At 44.6% G+C, this 20,007-nt stretch overlaps 1 protein-coding gene across 4 annotated transcripts in view; it reads left to right on the forward strand.

Annotated features, from left to right (window-relative positions):
• Positions 1-12,182: 12,182 nt before the first annotated feature.
• MYO1D (myosin ID) overlaps positions 12,183-20,007 on the forward strand; it is a 384,944-nt gene continuing 377,119 nt past the window's right edge. For 2 of the 4 annotated variants that reach the window (XR_010133616.1, XM_031011722.3), the window contains exon 1: positions 12,195-12,588. Coding sequence is in view for 3 of the 4 variants with exons in the window: in XM_031011722.3 (XP_030867582.1) it covers positions 12,494-12,588 (95 nt within the window). In the remaining variant the exon portion in view is untranslated. Of the gene's footprint in view, positions 12,589-20,007 lie in introns of all 4 variants that reach the window. The other 2 variants (XM_031011723.3, XM_055388511.2) reach the window with 2 other exon arrangements.

The raw sequence follows: 20,007 nt of genomic DNA on the forward strand, positions 1-20,007 counted from the left end.
GTTGAAAGCTCAATCTTTAGGCCCCTAGCTCAGAGCACTGGTTGTAGGTCAGTGTGTGCTCCAAAAAGGTTTTATAGGGAGCGTTGAAGTATGCTCTCCTAATTAAATTAGTGATCACACCTGCAGAAGATGAAGGTGCTCAGAATCCTTAATAGATATTAGGTGTAGGCCGGCACAGTGGCTCACACCTGTAATCCCAGCACTTTGGGAGGCCGAGGGGGGAGGATCACTTGACCCCAGGAGTTTGAGACCAGCCTGGGCAACATGGTGAAACCCTGTCTCTACCAAAAAAAAAAAAAAAAAAAAAAAAAAAAAAAAATTGTCGGGCATGGTGGTACATGCCTGTGGTCCCAGCTACTTGGGAGGCTGAGGTGGGAGGATCACCTGAGCCCAGGAGATGGAGGCTGCAGTGAGCCGTGATCATGCCACTGCACTCCTGCACTCCATTCTGGGTGACAGAGTAAGACTCTGTTTCAAAAAAAAAAAAAAAAAAAAAAAGATTAGGTGTAGACTCTAAACGAGAGAGGCTACTTTGATGCAATGGCCATTAATTTACCAGGCAACAGTCATTTCAGAAGTTATTCTTTTATTGTACCTAACTCAAGGTGTTTTTATTACATGATTCTTAGCCACTAAGATTTATATTCAAAAGACGGGGAGTGAAACCCCAGAAGATAGATTTTTCTAAAGCAGGCCAGGTGAATCTAATGACCAACCAGATATGGAATTTATTGATCTATGAAAGCTTCCTGAAACAACTACACAAGATTTGGGTTGGAGTGGAGGAGGCATCTATTCACAGACATTACACTTATGCCTTGTATTTGTATTTGCATCAGGAGAAAAACGCATCCTCTGAAAGACAAGCACATACCTGGTTATGCAACAGCAATTAGGAACTCGGGTGACAACATGAACAAGAATGCCAGGAAGTGACTGTATCTACAAGACTCAACTTTGAGAAATTGTAGATAGCCTATGAACTTCCTGCAATTAGTGTATCAGTTCAGCTACAAGGAATTGACCAGCCTGACATGAACGAACAGATAAGAGGACACCAGAGAACCAGGGTGTCAAAGGAGAGAAGAACCAGATCAGAACAGACACTCTTTCCCCTACTGCTGGTTATAAGTTGCTTCAAAGCCTTGGTGCAAGGGACTGGCAGACAATAATAGTGCTGTCAACTTAGGAGCCCTAACTATGTCCCAGATGCCACACTAACATTCTTTATCCCATTTAATTATCGGAGCAACGCTATGAGGTAAGATATTAGCATTACTCCACTTAACAGAGAAGGACACTGAGGTTCAGAGGGCTTAAGTGACTTGCACAGGGTCATATACAGTGTCTGAGTGGCAGAGCCAGCCTTGGAGCCTTTGCTTTCTAACTCGCATTCTCTCTCCTTCCAAAACTGAACACCAGAGCCCCACAGTGTTTGTAGTTACACATGTGCTCTACAGAATTGCTACATGTATCAATTCATTGCTGGAGAATTTCAAATGTAACTTATTTATAGTGTAGGTTGAATTCTTCTGAATTATTTCTTTGATACTCTGCAAAGTCCTGAATTTAAAACCCTGAAAAAAAAATCTGAATAGTGCCTGAGTTAACAACGACGACAACAAAAACTAAACAGAATACCTCTGTGTACTGGAAAGGAACAAGTATGAAAGGAAAAGGTAGTTGCTTGTTGCCTGGTTGTCAAAACCATGCCCCCACCCCACCCCCAACTCTTACTCTCAAGTCACCAGTCTCATCTTTAAACTCTCTATTTTAAAATGCCATATATGGCTGGGTGTGGTGGCTCACGCCTGTAATCCCAACACTTTGGGAGGCCAAGGTGGGCGGATCACTTGAGGTCAGGAGTTCAATATCAGCCTGGCCAACATGGTGAAACCCCGTCTCTACTAAAAATACAAAAATTAGTCGGGTGTGGTGGTGGGCACCTGTAATCCCAGCTACTCGGGAGGCTGAGGCAGGAGAATCGCTTGAACCTGGGAGGTGGAGGTTGCAGTGAGCCGGGATTACACCACTGCACTCCAGCCTGGGCAACAGAGTAAGACTCTGTCTCAAAACAAAATAAATAAAACAAAATAAAATGCCATTTATACACAGAGCATGTATGATAGAGTGAATCAGAAGGTTTTTCGTTTTGTTTTTGTTGTTTTTTGTTTGTTTTTGTTGTTTTTTCTCATTATTTTAAACAAATTCAAGTCACACTTTAACACAGAGTGAATCAGAAATTTTAATGCAAATAACATATACAAATTGGCAGGTAACAATCAAGGCTCCATGGGATGGCACTCTTCACACGGAATGGGGAAATGGGAAGAGTTGTGCCAGGAGGGACGTAAACCAGGGCTTTATGTCAGGAGGAGGCTGGAGAGCATTCGGGGAATGGGAAGAAGAAATGTGATGTTGCAGTGAGGGTGTAGCACAGAGGGAATTCACTCATTCAAATATATTCAGGAAGGGCCAGGTGCAGTGGCTTATGCCTCTAATCCCAGCATTTTGGGAGGCCAAGGCAGGAGGATTGGTTGAGCCCAACAGTTTGAGACCAGCCTGAGCAACATAGGAGACCCTGTCTCTATGAGACCAGCCTGAGCAACATAGGAGACCCTGTCTCTACAAAAAATTAAAAAAAATAAATAAATAAGCCAAGCATGGTGGCACGTGCCTGTAGTCCTATATAGTCCTAGCTACTCAGGAGGCTAAGGTAGCAGAGTTGTTTGAGCCCAGGAGTCTCAGGCTGCAGTGAGCTGTGATCGCACCACTGCACTCCAGTCTGACAGAGCTAGACTCTGTCTCTTATTTTAAACACACGCACACACACGCAGAGGAAGTTTTGATCCCTTACTAAGTGCAAGGCCCAGGGCTATACATGTAAATGGTAATAAATCAACAGGAATCATAAAACTCACATAGAGGAAAATCACAGCATGACCAGAAGCTCACAGGCATCAATTAGAAATCTCAGTCTGCTAAAAAGGACATGCTACAACTTATCTGCTTCTAATAATTCCCTATTCTGAAGATAACAGAAGCAATTGCACTAATAGCAATGCTAGCTTGTATGTACTGAGTGCTTACTGCCCGCCTTAAATTACATGAAGCACTTTATAGATGTCACCTCACTTCACACTTCGAGGTGGGTTTTTCTCATCTTTATTAAAGGTGAGGAAACTGAGGCTTACGCAGATGAGCTAATTTGCTCAAGGTCATACAGACCTAGGACTTGAACTCCAGTGTATGACACCAAAATTCCCCTCAATATTTCTCCAAGTTTGGTTGGCCCCCTGCCCACCTGCAGCAGAATCTCCTGGGCTGCTTATTAAAATTCAGATCTCTAAGCCTCTGGTGCAGGTACCCAAAGTTTGGGTACCACTGTGCCACCACTGCCTCCTGAGTATGGGGAGGATGCTACTCTGAACAGAATCCTATTCAGTTCAGGAGAGCTAATTAGAGACTTGGAAAGGATGAGAACACTAAGAGAAAGTGACACTGTGAGGAGATAAGCAAAGTCACACTGAGACACTGAGACGCTGGACCTCAAAAAGATCGGTGAAATAAGAGTTGGAATTTTATGGACAGAAACTCTAAAGACAGGTCAACTTGAGAAAAGTAGGAGGCTCCTTTCTACCTGGCCCTGACCTTGGCCCCCCAGCTTGATTACAATTCACCTCAAGCTGGTCCTACCTTGCTGGCATATAAGCTCCAAAGGACAAATCAAGCTCATAAATAGGGATAATGAGGAACAAGAAGATGGGACAGTTGGGAGCTGGTTGGCATACAGGGCATGCAGCGAGTCTGGGAGTTGGTTCAGGACTAAGAGTGAGTGAGATGTTTGTTTGTTTGTTTTGTTTTGAGATGGAGTCTCGCTCTGTCGCCCAGGCTGGAGTGCAGTGGTGCAATCTTGGCTCACTGCAACCTCCGCCACCCGGGTTCAAGTGATTCTCCTGCCTCAGCCTCCTGAGTAGCTGGGATTACAGGCATGCACCAGCATGCCCAGCTAATTTTTGTATTTTTAGCAAAGATCGGGTCTCACCATGTTGGTCAGGCAGGTCTCGAACTCCTGACCTCGTGATCCATCCACCTCGGCCTCCCAAAGTGCTGGGATTACAGATGAATGAGCTGTTTTTATGTAGATATACCTTCTGGGCATGAGGGAGGCCTAATGAGGCAAATGTCCCAGGTAGGTGCAGACATTGTGGCATATTACAGAGGGGATTCAAGCATTGGATGAGATATTGGGTTACATGACCTCTGGGATCTCCTAGATTGAAACTTTTCCCCTGTATAATTTCTTCAGGGTTCAGGTTGTCAGATTTGGATATAAGCATGGCTCACATTATTTATACCTCTAGATATTCTGAAGAATTAATCCAGGTGGTTGGAAAAAGTCAGAGGGTCATGCTGTGCATTTTATTTCAGGATCTTAACCCTAGGAGACGGATACTGCTGCAGCTTACCAGTTGAGAAACTGAGAAACTCTGGGTAAAAGGCAGGAGGAAAGCAGTTTGGGGGAGTAGATTATCCATCACCCTAAATATGATGTTGCACTCTTCCTGGAATATCAATTCTGCAGATACTGACCCAATATGAAAGCTAGATGAAACTAGTACTAACTAGTACTAGGTATTAGATATTGTAGTAGTAGATGTATCTAGTACTAGTTATTATTATCGTATCTTGTACTAGTTACTAGATATTGTTGGGTTTGAAAGAAAACCATTCCAATTCACTTCTTCCCCCCACCTGACAAAGTAGCAAAGTACTTGGAATTGGAACGGTTTTCTTCCAATCCCAACAATATCTCCTCTTTAACCTCTACTCTAAACTTTTAGGAGAAAAAGGGGACAGAGAAAATGAAGACATCATCCCAATATTTACAAATGGGAAAGGAACAGAAGTTCTGGGGGTACCCAGAGAAGATCTAGGGTGTTGCTCTCCCTCACTTCTACTTACCTTACCTCCTGAACTTCATCTCACGAAGTGCAATCTCTCTCTTTTTAAATTTTTTAAAATTTTTTTAAATTTTTTAATTTTTTTGTTGTTGTTGTTGAGACAGAATCTCACTCTGTCACCCAGGGTGGAGTGCAGTGGCCTGATCTTGGCCCACCCGGGAACCTCGGCCTCCTGGGTTCAAGCAATTCTCCTGCCCCAGCCTCCTGGCGCAATATCTTAATTGAATGTCCATGCTGGATAGTGGAAACTACCCATTACATGACCCAAACCACATATTTTGAGTTCTGGTCTCAGCTCTACCACTGCCTCACTTTGATCTAGTCAGTCAGCCACTCTTCCTGGGACTCGGTTTGTCCGTCTGTAAAGGAGGATGTTTGATATGACCAAACATATCCTCCTTTACAGATATTATCATACTTAAACATGATGTTCAAGTAACAACATTCTATTCCTTAGAATCTTGCTACCTAAAGTGTGGTCTCAGAACCAGCAGCATCAGCATCACTTGGGAGCTTATTAGAAAAGCAGAATTTCAGGACCCAGATCTACTAAATCAAATTCTGCATTTTGACAAGATCTCTAAGTGATTTTTCTTTTTCTTTTTCTTTTTTTTTTTTGAGACGGACTCTTGCTCTGTCACCAGGCTGGAATGGAATGGCACGATCTCAGCTCACTGCAACCTCCGCCTCCCGGGTTCAAGTGATTCTCCCGCCTCAGCCTCCCGAGTAGCTGGGACTACAGGCACCCACCACCACGCCCAGCTAATTTTTGTATTTTTAGTAGAGACAGAGTTTCACCACGTTGGCCAGGATGGTCTCGATCTCTTGACCTCGTGATCCGCCCACCTCGGCCTCCCAAAGTGCTGGGATTACAGGCGTGAGCCACGGCGCCTGGCCCCCTAAGTGATTCTTCTGCACTTTAAAGCTTGAGACATCCTGCCTTAAGACACCATCAATCCATGAATAGATTGTGATATGTCTTTTTGTTTTCCTTCTCATGGGTTCCTATCACACTCCCAAACTTTCTAGCTCTAGGACTGCTTTCAATGGCAGAATAGCTTGAGATTTAGTGATTACTTGGTTTGGGGCTTAAGGAAAGGCCGTATGGCCCTTAAAATGGAACAATACATCTACACACATCCACTTACTAATTAACTTGCTAATTAATTCACCTACTACACTCAAGAAATACCTGTTGGGTACCAGGCACAGTTTGAGGGGTTGTAGATATAAGGATGAGTTGGGCACAGCCCCTGTCCTAGAGAGTTTAGGGATATGCCTGAACAGCCAACTCCAACCCAGAGTGATAAACACTTCTGTAATTCCTAAAGAAGATGCATTCCCTTTGAATGTTTACCGTCAGAAACTACGTCATGGCAAGCAGGAATAATTCTGGAGGCAGTTCCAGGTTGTCCGCCTCCACCCTCTGATTCTATCTTTCCTGTGGCCTTACATCTGTGGCTTGTCTGCCCACACAGGGGGATGAGTTATTGGGACAGTCCCTGTCTGGTGACTCACAGGATACTGACAGTGTTGGCTTGCTATAATTCTTCTCCATTTGAAAATAATCAGGAATTGTGGTGTGATCTTTCCCTTAGCTCAGGAGTCCTTAACTTGGGGCCCGTAGAAGAGAGGTTACTTCCAGGGGTGGAGGTGAATTGGTGGCCCGTGGGCAAACTGTTCTGTGTATGTGCTTAATATATTTGTCTCAAGAGAAAAAGTCCACAAGTGTTTTTGTTTTGTTTTGAGACAGAGTCTCGCTCTGTTGCCCAGGCTGCAGTGCAGTGGCACGATTTCAGCTCACTGCAACCTCCGCCTCCCGGGTTCAAGCAATTCTCCTGCCTCAGCCTCCTGAGTAACTGGGACTACAGGTGCGTGCCACCATGCCCAGCTAAGTTTTGTATTTTTAGTAGAAACGGGGTTTCACTATGTTGGCCAGGCTGCTCTTGAACTCCTGACCTCATGATCCATCCGCCTCAGCCTCCCAAAGTGCTGGGATTACAGGCATGCGCCACTGTGCCCGGCCGGAAGTCCACACGTTTTTATTAAAGGATGATGAAACCTAAAATTGAGAAGTAGTGCCTTGCTACTCTCCTCTTGCTGCCGACACCCTTGTAGTACCGGCTCCTTCCTTCTCTTCCTCCTCTATCTCCTCCCCTCTTCAGCTGACATCTCCCAACACCCTCTGTGCTTAGCCTGATTAGTTAAAAAGAGCTCTGTCTGTGGTATCACAGTCACTCCAGTCCCCAACTCAACACCATCACAGGTAAGCACAGCTGGACCACAGGAACAATGGAGAAAAGAAGTATCTAGAACTCAAAGCCAAGTCGTTAGCAATTGGCTTGCTAGTCTTCTGTCTTTAAGAGTTAGAGGTGAGAAGATGAACTTTAAAAATCACTTTTTGGACTTTCAGGATGGTTCAGGGTAGTGATCCCTGCCATGAAAACTCCCTTTCCTTTGTCCTGTGAGATGTCTAGAGTGTCAGGTTGGGGGTTGGGGAGAGAGGGGACTCTACAGGTGGGTAAAAGTCATTAATGACATCAGAGAGGCAACTGTCAGGTCTCTTTATACTTAAAGAATTTTTTGGCTTCGGAAGCCATGAAAAGGACATATGCTATTTCTGATGTATCATTCTTAGTTCAAATCCAGGCTCATGCAGTAAAGAGGAGGAGGTATGTTTTGGATATTTTCTAAGGCAGAGTTCCAAATCATTTCTATATGGCTTTAAGTACGTAATGAAGTTATTTTGCAACATATGTTTGCCTTTCTACTTCTGCTCTGTGATAATTTGGGATTATAAAATAAATTCATAAAATGCCCTTTGAATATGCTGTGTGACTATTGTTGTTGTTGTTTTTTCCCTAGCCATCTTATTTCTGTCTTGCCAGACTCATGCTGAAAGAGTTGTCTTCCTTGGATGCAAAGCCTCTGGTAAAGGGAGGGAGGGCAGGGCAGCCCAGAAACATTCTGGGAAAGTTGAATGGGAATAAACATTTGTGGTGGAAAATTCAGGGTTGATTTTCGTGGATCATCAAGAGTAGACCCTCTGCAGTGGCTGGTAACTACAGAAGGGTTTTTGGAACAGCAGCTTTTGTTCAGTGTGAACACACAGTGTGCAAGCCTGGCCCCAGGGGAGAAATAAACACAGCCCTGAGATCTGCTTCCGGGGCAGGAGATGAGACTGCGGTTAATGTTGTACAATGACTAATTTGCAATGCAGAAAACTACCAAGGGGGGTGGATTTACAGTCTCACATTTTATGACCCATAGGTTCACAGACCATTCCATATTCATTTATCAAGCAACAGTTTATTAAGCACTTCATCTCTTAGCACTATGCTAGGAGGTGCCAGAATTACATTTACATCAAAAACCAGAAAAGACAACTTCCAGCCCTCATGGCCCTTACAAACGAGTGAGAGAGATAGACAGTAGGCTCAAGGGCATTTAGTACTATAATGGGGGCAGCACTTCCACGATGCTGCAGGAGGCACAGAGGAGGAACAGCCAATTCTGACTTAGGAGATTATGGAAGCCTTCTTGGAGGAAGTGATGTTGAGACTGAGAGCGGAGGGATGAGCGGAAGTTAGCTAGGTCACAGGAGTGAGGGGTGGGGTGGCGGGGAGAACTTCAGGCAGAGAACAGGATGCACCTTCTCAGGAGCATATGGGTATATTTGACATCTAATTATTTTTGTTTTTAGAATTACCTGTTCAGTGTTTATAATCTCCTAGCACATCTATGCCAAATAGAGCTAAGAGGTACCCTGGACCAGGGTTTTCAAAAATATCTGCTGGTTCTTCAGTTCTGGAAGGTTTGCAAAATTCTGATGTGACTTTGATTTCTAAGTGTTATTTAATATTTTTAAATTAAAAATTTTTATTTAGCACAGTTTTAGATTGCTATTTAATTTTTAAGTTTAAATTTCAGGCCGAGTGTGGTGGCTCACACCTGTAATCCCAGCACTTTGGGAGGCTGAGGTGGGCAGATCACGAGGTCAGGAGCTTGAGACCAGCCTGACCAACATGGTGAAACCCCGTTTCTACTAAAAATACAAAAATTAGCTGGGCATGGTGGCGTGCACCTGTAGTCCCAGCTACTCAGGAGGCTGAGGCAGGAGACTCGCTTGAACCCGGGAGGCGGAGGTTGCAGTGAGCCGAGATCGCGTCACTGCACTTCAGCCTGGGCGACAGAGCAAGACTCTGTCTCAAAATAAATGAATAAATTTCAAACTAATTGCAAAGTTACAGAAAAGTTGTGAGGATAGTACAAAAGAAAATCCCCTCACAAGTCCCATATATTTTTAATGACTTTACCACTTGTTAGTATTTTGCATCATTTGCTTTAATCATTTATATGTCTACCAATATATATCCACGCCCTCCTTCCACCTCCTCATCTCCTTATTATTATTTTTATTATTCTTGCCAAACAGTTCGAGACATCATTTTACTCCTAAATACTTTAGCAGATACCTGCTAGAAACAAGGACATTATCTTGCAGAATCCCAGTAAAATGATCAAGTTCAGAAAAACTAGCATTGATACTATCCTACTATCTAACATCGCGTCTATATTTGAATTTCACCAATTATCCCAATAATGTCCTTTACATTTTTCTGGTTGGAGATCCAGTCCAGAATCACCCATTGCCTTTAATAGTGATGTGCCTCAGCCTCTTTGCCTTTCACACCATTGATATTTTTGAAGAATACAGGTCAATTGTTTTGTAGGATGCCCCTTAATGTGAGTTTGTTTGATGCTTCTTCATGATTAGATTCCATTTATGTATTTTTAGCAGGTAAATGATATGTGTCTTTTTCAGGAGACCATATCAGGAGGCTCATGGTGTCTGTGTGTCTCATGATTGGGGATATAAACTTTTATTTGTTTTATTTTTTGTATATTTTAAACTGTAACAAAAACATGCATCTCCAAATGTGTTTCTATTCAAATTTTATCACAAAGAACATTCATAATGAGCTAATCTGCTCTAGGTTACCTTGACTGAATGCAGACCAGAGTATTCAGTCTCTCCTGCCGGCTGTGCCTATACCTGAACTTTGCTCAAGTGTGTCATTGATTAATAATGTTGTAACTGCACATTGGCCTAGAAATGCTGAATGTAAAGTTGTATGGGTAACAAATTACTGCTTAGTTATACAAACAAGAATTTGCTTGACACAGTACAATGAAAACAACATACAAAAGTAAACTGGAATCCTGAGGCTAATAGTGAGCCCCATTGAGCAGATTTGGGTTCATCATGAGAGCATCAATGCCTAATTTTATACTAATTTGGACTTATACAAGAAATTAATAAAATACCCTTTGCATATGTTGTATATGTGTTTTATATGTTGGGTTCCTATATAAGATGTTGATTAAAATGAGGATCTCTTACTTTGGCCATTTGGAAACCACATTGTATCCCACCATAGCTCCTAACCACTGTACAATTTCTGCAACTCTCTCATCATCTGCAAGCCGTGATGTTTCTTTTCCTGGCACCTGGGATTTTGCCCTCATTTTTAACACCTACAGAGCTCAGGGAACACATATATAATTTACCAAAAGGTTTTGGGGTGTGGTCCCTGGATGCTCCAAAGTGCACACAGTTTGAGATTTCTTTCTTTCCTTTTTGAAGTTCAGTTCTGCTTATGTTAAAACATGCCAATACAAACATTAGGAATACAACCATACCCTATGCAATAACCTACTTAGCCACTGACCGACACCTCCACAAATGACCCAACCATAGGACAGTCCTACCTTATTCCAGAGCTTTTATTCCACAAATGAAGACACTGATATCGAGACAGGTGGATCTCCTCCTTCTGAAGGACAGCTGCTAACGGTAGTCAGATGCAGCCCAGCTCTGCTGGTGCCAGGGATTGGGGTGGTTTTCTGATGGCAGAGGCAGTCCCAGGAGGTGACAAAGCCACTTTCCTTTCTCTTAGCAAGTGTGGGTGGCTGGCAGCTGAAGCAGGCCTTGGGCAAGGTCCTTCAGTCTGGTTTACTCATCTCAAACTCAGCCAGAGTTGAAGCCCAGCCAGGTCCTTGGAGGCCTCTAGATTTCCTCGTAGATTTTGTAATAGAAGATGTCCTAACAGAAACACAGGACTGAATAAATGTAGATACCTTAGAAAGTCATTTATTTAAAAAAAATAGCTGGGCATGGTGTCATACACCTGTAGTCCCAGCTGCTCAGGAGGCTGAGGCTGGAGGATTGCTTGAGCCCAGGAGTTTGAGGTTGCAGTGAGCTGTGATTGCACCACTGCACTCCAGCCTGGGTGACAGAGGGAGAATTTGTCTCTAGAAAAAGAAAAAAAAAAAAAGAAAGAAAGTCATTTGTAGTATATTTTCTTTGGGAAAATACATTGAGTTCAAAAAGAATTTTCCAAGCTCAACCAATGTATCAATAAATTGGAGACTACTTAAACTCACTTCATTCCACTGAACCAGTATGGATTTCATATTTATATATGCAAAGTAGTACAATAGTTATTTGGTGGATGCAAAAAGAATGGTCCCATGCTCAAGACATCCGCAATAATCCTGGAGAGATGATACAAAGATACATTAAAAACTTAATAATCATATAAGGTAATGTCTGACGACACGCTCGGATGAGTGGAAGAGAAAATGGGCCACTGAAGAATGGAGGTAGTCAGACGTGGTTGAACGCTGCGGCTCCTAAGTCAAACGACCTGCGTGAAACCGCAGCTGCTCCACTTCCTAGTCGTATGGCAAGTTTCTTAAAAGTTCTCTAAGGGGCTGAGAACAGCTCTGGGCATTTTTGGTGCCCCAAAAATGTTAGCCATTATTGTTACCTCTCAGTCTGTGCTTGAACCACCACTTCAAGAATGGGCAGGGTGTGAGTAGAGAGGCGGGAGTGGGTTTTGGAGCAGGGTGACCGAATCATAATGAATTGTCCTCGCGAAAAGCTCCACGAACTACTTTTCTAACTTTGTTGGCAGCTACCAAGTGTGGGCGGCAGGCGGCCATCCTCTTGGCCGCCTGAGATCCCAGCGCCTGTCCCCAGGGGGCGCTGCCACCCAGCTGCCGCCGCCCGGCCCAGCGCGCGTCCCCGCCGCCCACCCGCGCGTGCGCGCCGCCCAGGTGAAGAGGCGGCGGCCAGGGCCGCGGCTGGGGCGGGCTCCTCAGTGGGCCGGGAGGGGCGGAGCCGGGAGGCCCGGGCGGGGCGGAGCCGGGACGAGCCCCAGGCTGGAGGCGGGACCAGCCGCCGCCGTCTCCGTCTCGGTGTCCCGGCCCCTACAGCGCCCGGCAGCCGCGGCGGGAGGAGCGGAAACTGTCGGGTGCGTCCCGTTCGGAGCCGCGCCGGCCGAGAAGGCGCCGAGGAGCAGCGAGGCGGCCTCCGTCCGGCCCGGACCCGCCGAGCGGCGTGCGCGCCCCCTCCCCGTAGCCTCGCGGCGCGGCCTCGCCCCGGCCCCTCCCGAGCTCATCGCGGGCCCACGGAGCGGCCCCGGAGGCCCGAGCGCGCCCACCTGAGCCCCCGCGCTGGCGCCATGGCGGAGCAGGAGAGCCTGGAATTCGGCAAGGCAGACTTCGTGCTGATGGACACCGTCTCCATGCCCGAGTTCATGGCCAACCTCAGGCTCAGGTGAGGGCGGAGCGGCCGCGCGCAGGGGCGCGAGGCTGCGCTTTCCCGAGAGGGGGCGCCTCGGGGCGCGGCCGGATCCGGGGTGTCGGGGGCGCCCAAGCTCCAGGGATGGAGGCGCGGCCGGGCTGCGGTGTCCGGGGGTCTACCGAGCTCCGCGGCTGCGCTTTCCCGAGAGCGGACGCCCCTGGGGTGCGGCCGCTTTGGGGTGCGGGGGGCGTGTCGAGTTCAAGGGCCGCGCTTCCCTGAGAGGGGAGCCCTGGGCGCTGTCCGGGGTTTAGGTGCAGGGGGTGTGCCTCTCGGGAGGGCGCGCTTCCCCGCGCCAGGTGAGGGATGTGGGCGGGCCGGTGACCTCATGGAAACTGAAGGGAAATAACTTGAACGAGAGTTGCGGTGGCCCCGAAGGCCCTAGGAGGACTGGAGGATTATTTTGGAGAGAGGCTGGCGTCTCATCCCGGCTTTACACTTGCTTCTTTTCTTTCTTTCTTCGCCCTTCTTTTTTTTTTTCCTCCTGGCGTAGTTCCATCCTGTCATTCAGGATGCTATGGAGTGATCCCTGAGCTGTCTGTTCCGGGACACTGGCTATTTTTTTAGTTACTCTCTAAACGTAATTAGACACGTTTCCAGACATCGAAGAGACTGCTGTACTTGCCAGTGCCAAGATAAACTGTCTGAATTTGACAAGACGTTCATGGTTTTGGTTTTTTTCAAGGAGTTAGTGGATGGAGCTCTTGTGTTATTAACATCCTTGAGAACGTAGTCACAACTCAACGCCCCAAAATGGGCTTCCAAGATGTGGATTTGTTTTAGAAAGCCCTTTACATGCGATTATTTCACCCTTGATAGAGTAATATGTAAACAGTTTTAAAGTAGTTTGACTTAAACATGAAAGTAAGTGGAGTTTCAAAATAGCTGAGTTTTGGTGTGCGTGTGTATGTTTCCCTGCAAGCTTTGGCTCCATTTCTTCTAAGGTTTATAGCTAAACATCATTCCTTAAACTTATAAAGTGAAAGTCATAATCTAGGCTTGGGTGCTTAACCCTAATTTCAGTGTTAACTACCCCTGTCAATCCAGTTGACGGGTCAATCAGGTTGATTACGTACCAGCATAATGATAGGATGTTACATTTCTGATCAAGGTTTGGATGTACAACTTTTATAGAAATCACCCCAAATATTAATCAAAATGATATACCTCTACATCAGCTATAACCAATACCCATTATCATAGTGATTAAGAGTCAGACTGTTGAGATTCAAATTCTAGTTCCACGGCATTCTTGCTGTGATCTTTGAGCAAGTTACTTAACCTCTCTGTGCCTCAGTCTTCCCGTCTGTAGGATTGGGGTTGTCCTGAGGGTTAAATGAATTATTAATAATATGTGTATACATACTTCAAAGATTAGTGCCTGGCAAATCCATATTAGTAAAACTGTTTTAAGTTTTCCCAAGTGCACATAAAATAGATAAAGGGGTAAGTTACATAGCAATTTCATAGATGAAGGTTGTTTTAAATTAAGAGATTCTACTCCCCTCCCCCACAGGAAATAAGTTGTGTGCTTTGAGAAATGCCTTTATAATTTTGTCACTCTCAGTTATAATCATTTCAGTTTTTCAGACATTGGTACGTTTATTATGTACATACTGTATACAAGACCCTGTAGTAATAGTTGAATATGAAGCCTTTCATTTTAACCTCCATCTTTCACCTCCAGCAAATACATGGGCTTAGCCAGAGCTTTTGCAGAATTTTCAGAATTTGAAATTGAAGGCATAGAGTCTAACAGGGCTACATTAGTTTGTAGGACTACTCCTCTGTAATAGAATTAAAACTCTTGTGGTTTTTAAAAAGTAAATTGAGGGAAGGCACTTAGAATTTCTGCTTTTTTTTTAAAGCATTAAGTCTCTTAAGTGTGAAGTTTGAATCTCAAGATAGATTACTAAGGTGAGCCTAACAACTCCTATGTGTACAGAAGAGAATGCTGCAATTTATTTATATTTATATTTATATTTTTTAGAGATGGGCCCTTAGAGTTGCTATGCTGAGCAGACTGTTCTTGAATTCCTGGCCTCAAGCAATCCTCACATCTTGGCCTCCCAAAGCACTAGGATTATAGGCGTGAGCCACCATGCCCAGCCGAATGCTGCAATTTAATTCTACTGTGTGCAAGGTACTCTAGGAGATAAGCTAGGAGTATCCAAAGAACTACAAGATGTGCTGCTTTCCTCTCAAAGAGGTGACATCTCAATGAAGACATGGAGAAAGGTGGAATTTTCTATTGATTTAAAGAATAGTTCAAGAAAACAACATCAGGAGGCTGAGACAGAAGGATTGCTTGAGCCCAGGAGTTCAAAGCTGCCGTGAGCTATGATCACACCACTGTACTCCAGCCTGTATAATAGAGCACAACCCTGTCTCTTAGAAGAAAAAGAAGAAAGAAAACAGAGAGAGACAGAGACACAAAGAGAGAGAGAGACAGAGACACAGAGAGAGAGAGAGACAGGGACAGATAAAGAGGAAGGAAGGGAAGGAAGGAGAGAAAAGATAAAAGAAAAAAGAAAGAAAGGAAAAGAAAGAGAAGATAAAAGCCTTATAAAGCTTAGGTGATTATTTGTCAAGTAATTATAGAAATTGTTCTGGAAGTTCAGAAGAGAGAGAGATACCTTAGGTTGACTCCAAAACACGTTATAGAGGAAGAGAGGAGTTGAGCTGAGTTCCAAAGGATGGGTAGGATTTGTAAAGGTGGACTCGTGGCTGGAGAGCATTCCAGGTGGATTAAGCAGCATGAGCAGGGGTTGGCGGCATGAAAGCTGACTCTGGGTGACAGTGAATAAGTTAAGTTGTTTGGAAGGGAAGGGGTTGGTGTTGTGGAGAGGTGGGAGGAATCACCAGCTCTCCATATGGCCATTGGCTAAGGCCCAGGTTTTTAGGTCTACCTTTATACCCAATCTCCACATCATTCAAAATCCTGGGTGTACAGATGTATATGTATTTGTATGTATCTAATCTGTGTGTCCTTGATGACTCTGAGAACTGGCTGTGGTTCTCATTGTACAGATCAGTGATTGTTCATGACTTACTTATAAATTAAAATAGTTGGTTCCCTGTAGCCATAAACACAGTGCCAGCAAAGGGTAGCACCCTTACCCTCCTCTCAAACTATAAATTCTGACCCAGACAGAAAACAGTCCTCTCTTTCCTTTCACTTTGCAGAAGGTGACCAGAAACCCACCACTGCGTAATCCAGGTGCTGTTCTGTGATGTTGAAGTGTTTTTGTCTCCTGGAATGTTGGTGGTTGGGCACATATTTCTGGTTGTATATAGCTGAAATTGAGCGTGTTTGGTCCATTGGTATATATGGATGTGTGAGTGAAATTCCCATGTGTGCTTGTACCTCATGACTCCTGCCCTCCCAAGCTGTAGTTCCTGCTCTTACTCCCCAGTCTGGAATGTCCTGTCCTCCCTTCCCACCTGGCTCTTCTGCAAGGCCTGCTTCCTTCCTTTAAGGCATGTAATAGTCAAGCACTCAAGGTTGCAGGTGCTTCATGGGTCTGTGTTTTCTCAACAGCAGCACCTAGCATAATGCTGGGTACAGAGTACATTCCTTCGTGACAACATTTTTTTGTAGAGAGGGAAAAATGCTTGTTACTTTTTTTTTAAAAAGCTTATGTGGCATTGTCCTTTTAGAATTATCTTCTTGTTTTGCTATTAATCTAGCCTTCTTTTTCCCTCTTGGAGCTAAAGCTTGATTTTTAGACAACTGCCACAATTGACGGAACTTTCTCCTACCATTTTTACTTTTAAAAATTGACCTAGATGTGTGTCTGGATGGGGCAAGAGTAAAAGAGTGATGTGGATTAGTGCGAGTTAGGATATCTGAGAAGGAGCTTCAACTTATATTTCTTGCTTTATAACAAAACCTGCGGCTGGGCGCGGTGGCTCACGCCTGTAATCCCAGCACTTTGGGAGGCTGAGGTGGGCGGATCATGAGGTCAGGAGATCGAGACCATCCTGGCTAACACCGTGAAACTCTGTCTTTACTAAAAATACAAAAAAAATTAGCCAGGCGTGGTGGTGGGCGCCTGTGGTCCCAGCTACTTGGGAGGCTGAGGCAGGAGAATGACGTGAACCCGGGAGGCGGAGCTGGCAGTGAGCCAAGATTGTGCCATTGCCCTCCAGCCTGGGTGACTGAGCAAGACTCCGTCTCAAAATAAATAAATAAATAAAACCTGCTTGTGTTCTAACAAAACCCTGGAATATCTGAGAAGGAGCTTCAATTTATATTCCTTGCTTTATAACAAAACCTGCTTGTATTGTGAGGGCTCCTTCTTTCCCTCCCAGAAGTCTCTTGTTGGGGGATATTTCTTTTGCCTTTTTGGTGGAGATGGAGGTGGTGGTGATAAGTTCCTCATTCCAATTTCCAAGGATCTCTGCTCAGGAGTAAGACCCCTGTATGAGTCCTGCCTGCTTCCATGGTCAGGAGCAGTTCCTGCCAGCAACCCTGATGACCACTTGAAGCCCTAACCACAGCATCCCTGTCCTACCATGTTCTGCTTTCTCTGTAGCCACTTCCTTTTTGGATGTGGAGCTCATTGGTTCCTTTTCTCCTTGCATGGGCCATTCCTATACGTGAGTTCTTCCAGCATTAACATCAGCTTTGCACCCTCCCTCTGAGAGTCCTGCCAGGGCAAGCTGCTTGCATCTGTTCCTCGGTGTGCTCCTTACTCTGCACACTCCTCACTCTCAGCCATGTGCGTGAAAGGAAGAATGCAGGCTACTGCTCAGGAGTGGACTTGAGCCACGGACGGTGTCCTTGACAGAAATGCTTTCCATTTTATAGGACAATGAAATATACGTTAGACTTCCAGAGGTCCAGTTTCTTAACTTTATTTGTTATTGGTTCCTGTTTTGAGAATAAAGCATCTATTCAGTCTGATATCTTGGCTTCTCAGAAATTTAATTTTTCACCCTCTCTTTTCTTACTGGGTTTTGTCTTCCATAAAAGCAATCATCTGAAGCACTGTGCATGCCAAAGCTCCATGCAACTCCTCTTTTTTAATCTAACACAGCATGTCTTTTGTACCTTTGCTTAGACCTGGGATTTTCAGCCTTGTCACTATTGACATTTTAGACATTTTAAACTTTGTTGTAGGGGCTGTCCTGTGTGTTGTAGGATGTTTAGAAGCATCCCTGGCCTCTACTCACTAGATGTCAACAACTCCACTCCTCTTTCATTTATGACAACCAAAAATGTCTCTAGACATTGCCACAAGTCCCTGGGGGGGTTGTGTGTGGGTGGGTGTCTTTGTGCTCACATGCATGCAATATTATCCCTAGCTGAGAGCCACTGGCTCTTGCTGTTTTCACCCCCTGGAATGTCCTCCTTTCCTCATCTCTGCCCTCATTCCCTGCCTGCCATACTCTTACTCATCCTTCAAGACCAGATGTGAGAAATCTTTCCCAATCCCCCAAAACAGGTCAATGTCACATTCTTATGTGCTCTCAGGATACATGGACATTTATTCATAACAGAGAATTTATCATATTCATAGGTTGCTTCCTCACCAACCTATGGAATCCTCAAAGGCAGATAGCCTGTTCAGAGGTAGATCCAGGTTTTCTGGTGCTTTGAACCTCATAATGCTTGGGGGCAACCACCTTTAAGAAAAAGAATGTAAATCATGAATGCAGAATAAGATGCAAGGCTTTGGAAGGGGAAGGTGCAAGTGAGTGGCTGTGAAGCAAACCTACCTTTAATCCTTTTGCGTTTTCTGTGATGCTACAGAATTTGCCCTTCCTCATGTTTAATACATCTTAAAATGAATTAACCGAGTACTCAAATGTTGGCTGATTGGTCTTCAACCAATGGAATTATTTCTTTTTTTTTTTTTAGCAGACAATCTTCTCAAAATACTGTACTTTAATAGAACTTAACTGTGTGTTGGGGCAGTGAGTTATAGATTAGAAGAAAGGCAGGAAACACACACACACATACTCACCACACCACCCCTGTATTCTTTCTCTGTGGCTGTTTGGTCATTTGGAAAATTTGGTGGGACAAAGGGTTTCTCTTGCTTGCCAGGGAAAAAAACCCATAGATACCCTGGGTGGTCTTCAAGTAAATGTAAACCTGCCATTGGTTCAGGGCTCTAGTTAGAAATAGCTCTAGTTAGATTTATAGGAGAGGTGAATGGCACACTAAATCTTTTTGGCTTCCATGTGAAATTCTTTGGCAACCTCTTTTGAAGGCCTTTGGAAAAGGACAGTTTGCTCTCTGCCTGTTTTGTACATTGGCTTCATATTGGGACAAAAATGGGAATTTGGGTTTTGGAGCTGCCATTTGGAGTGAATCACCCTGCCGCCTGGTTTCCTTTCCTACTCCGTGACAGATTTCCGAGACTATTTTTATTCAGGGTCATTTCTTGACCCTGGAGACTTCTGCTGAATTTAGTTCCCAAATAGAGCCAGATGTGGGTGGAATCAAGCACTTAGAAGTTGCTCCTGGTTCATTTCATTGCAGGTTCTGATGGGATCTACTTTTCTTTTTTCTTTTTTTTTAGACGAGGTCTCACTCTGTCACTCAGGCTGGAGTGCAGTGGCACAATCATGATTCACTGCAGCCTTGACTTCCCCAGCTCAAGCAACCCTCCTACTTCAGCCTCCTGAGTAGCTGGGACTACAGGCGCACACCACCAAGCCTGGCTAATCTTTTTTTTTTTGTATTTGGGAACTACTTTTACATTAAAGAGATACACTTTGGCTTTTTGCTTAACTTTGAGACAAAAATGTTGAATCTGATATAGCTAGAAATGTGTTTATTTAGTGATCTCCCTATTAGCTCTATGTGGAGAGCTGTTCATTGACATTCTCACCTAAGTGTGTGTCAGCTAAGCAAATGGACACTATCTCTAGGAGTGACCTCATTTAATGATAATTCTCTAGTACCCATTTGTGGTGCTGCCACTGGAACTGGTTTGGGTCATTGTATTATTGCCCAGCCACTGCTAAGTCGGGGAACTTTACTGTCAGCAGTGACTCCAGCTCCGCTGGGTAGATTACCTGTTCATGAGCCTCACCGACATGGCCTATAAAAATGCCAACTATATTCATAATGGGGTCAGAGGGTAACAGCATTTTAAAATATGCATTGTATGTCTCTCCTTTATCATTTATTAGATGCCTTGATTTGGATGACAGTTTTATTTCCTGTAGGAAGCAGGCTTCTTTCAGTTCAACTACAATGTAATTACTGGCTGGATCTCTTTTTTTTTTTTTTTTTGAGACAGGGCCTCGCTCTGTTGCCCAGGCTGGAGTGCAGTAGTGCGATCTTGGCTCACTGCAACCTCTGCATCCCAGGTTCAAGCGATTCTCATGCCTCAGCCTCCCTAGTGGCTGGGATTACAGGCACGTACCACCACTCCC

The sequence above is a fragment of the Gorilla gorilla genome, chromosome 4 (assembly GCF_029281585.2).
Source record: "Gorilla gorilla gorilla isolate KB3781 chromosome 4, NHGRI_mGorGor1-v2.1_pri, whole genome shotgun sequence".
NCBI classification, from domain to species: Eukaryota; Metazoa; Chordata; class Mammalia; order Primates; family Hominidae; genus Gorilla; species Gorilla gorilla.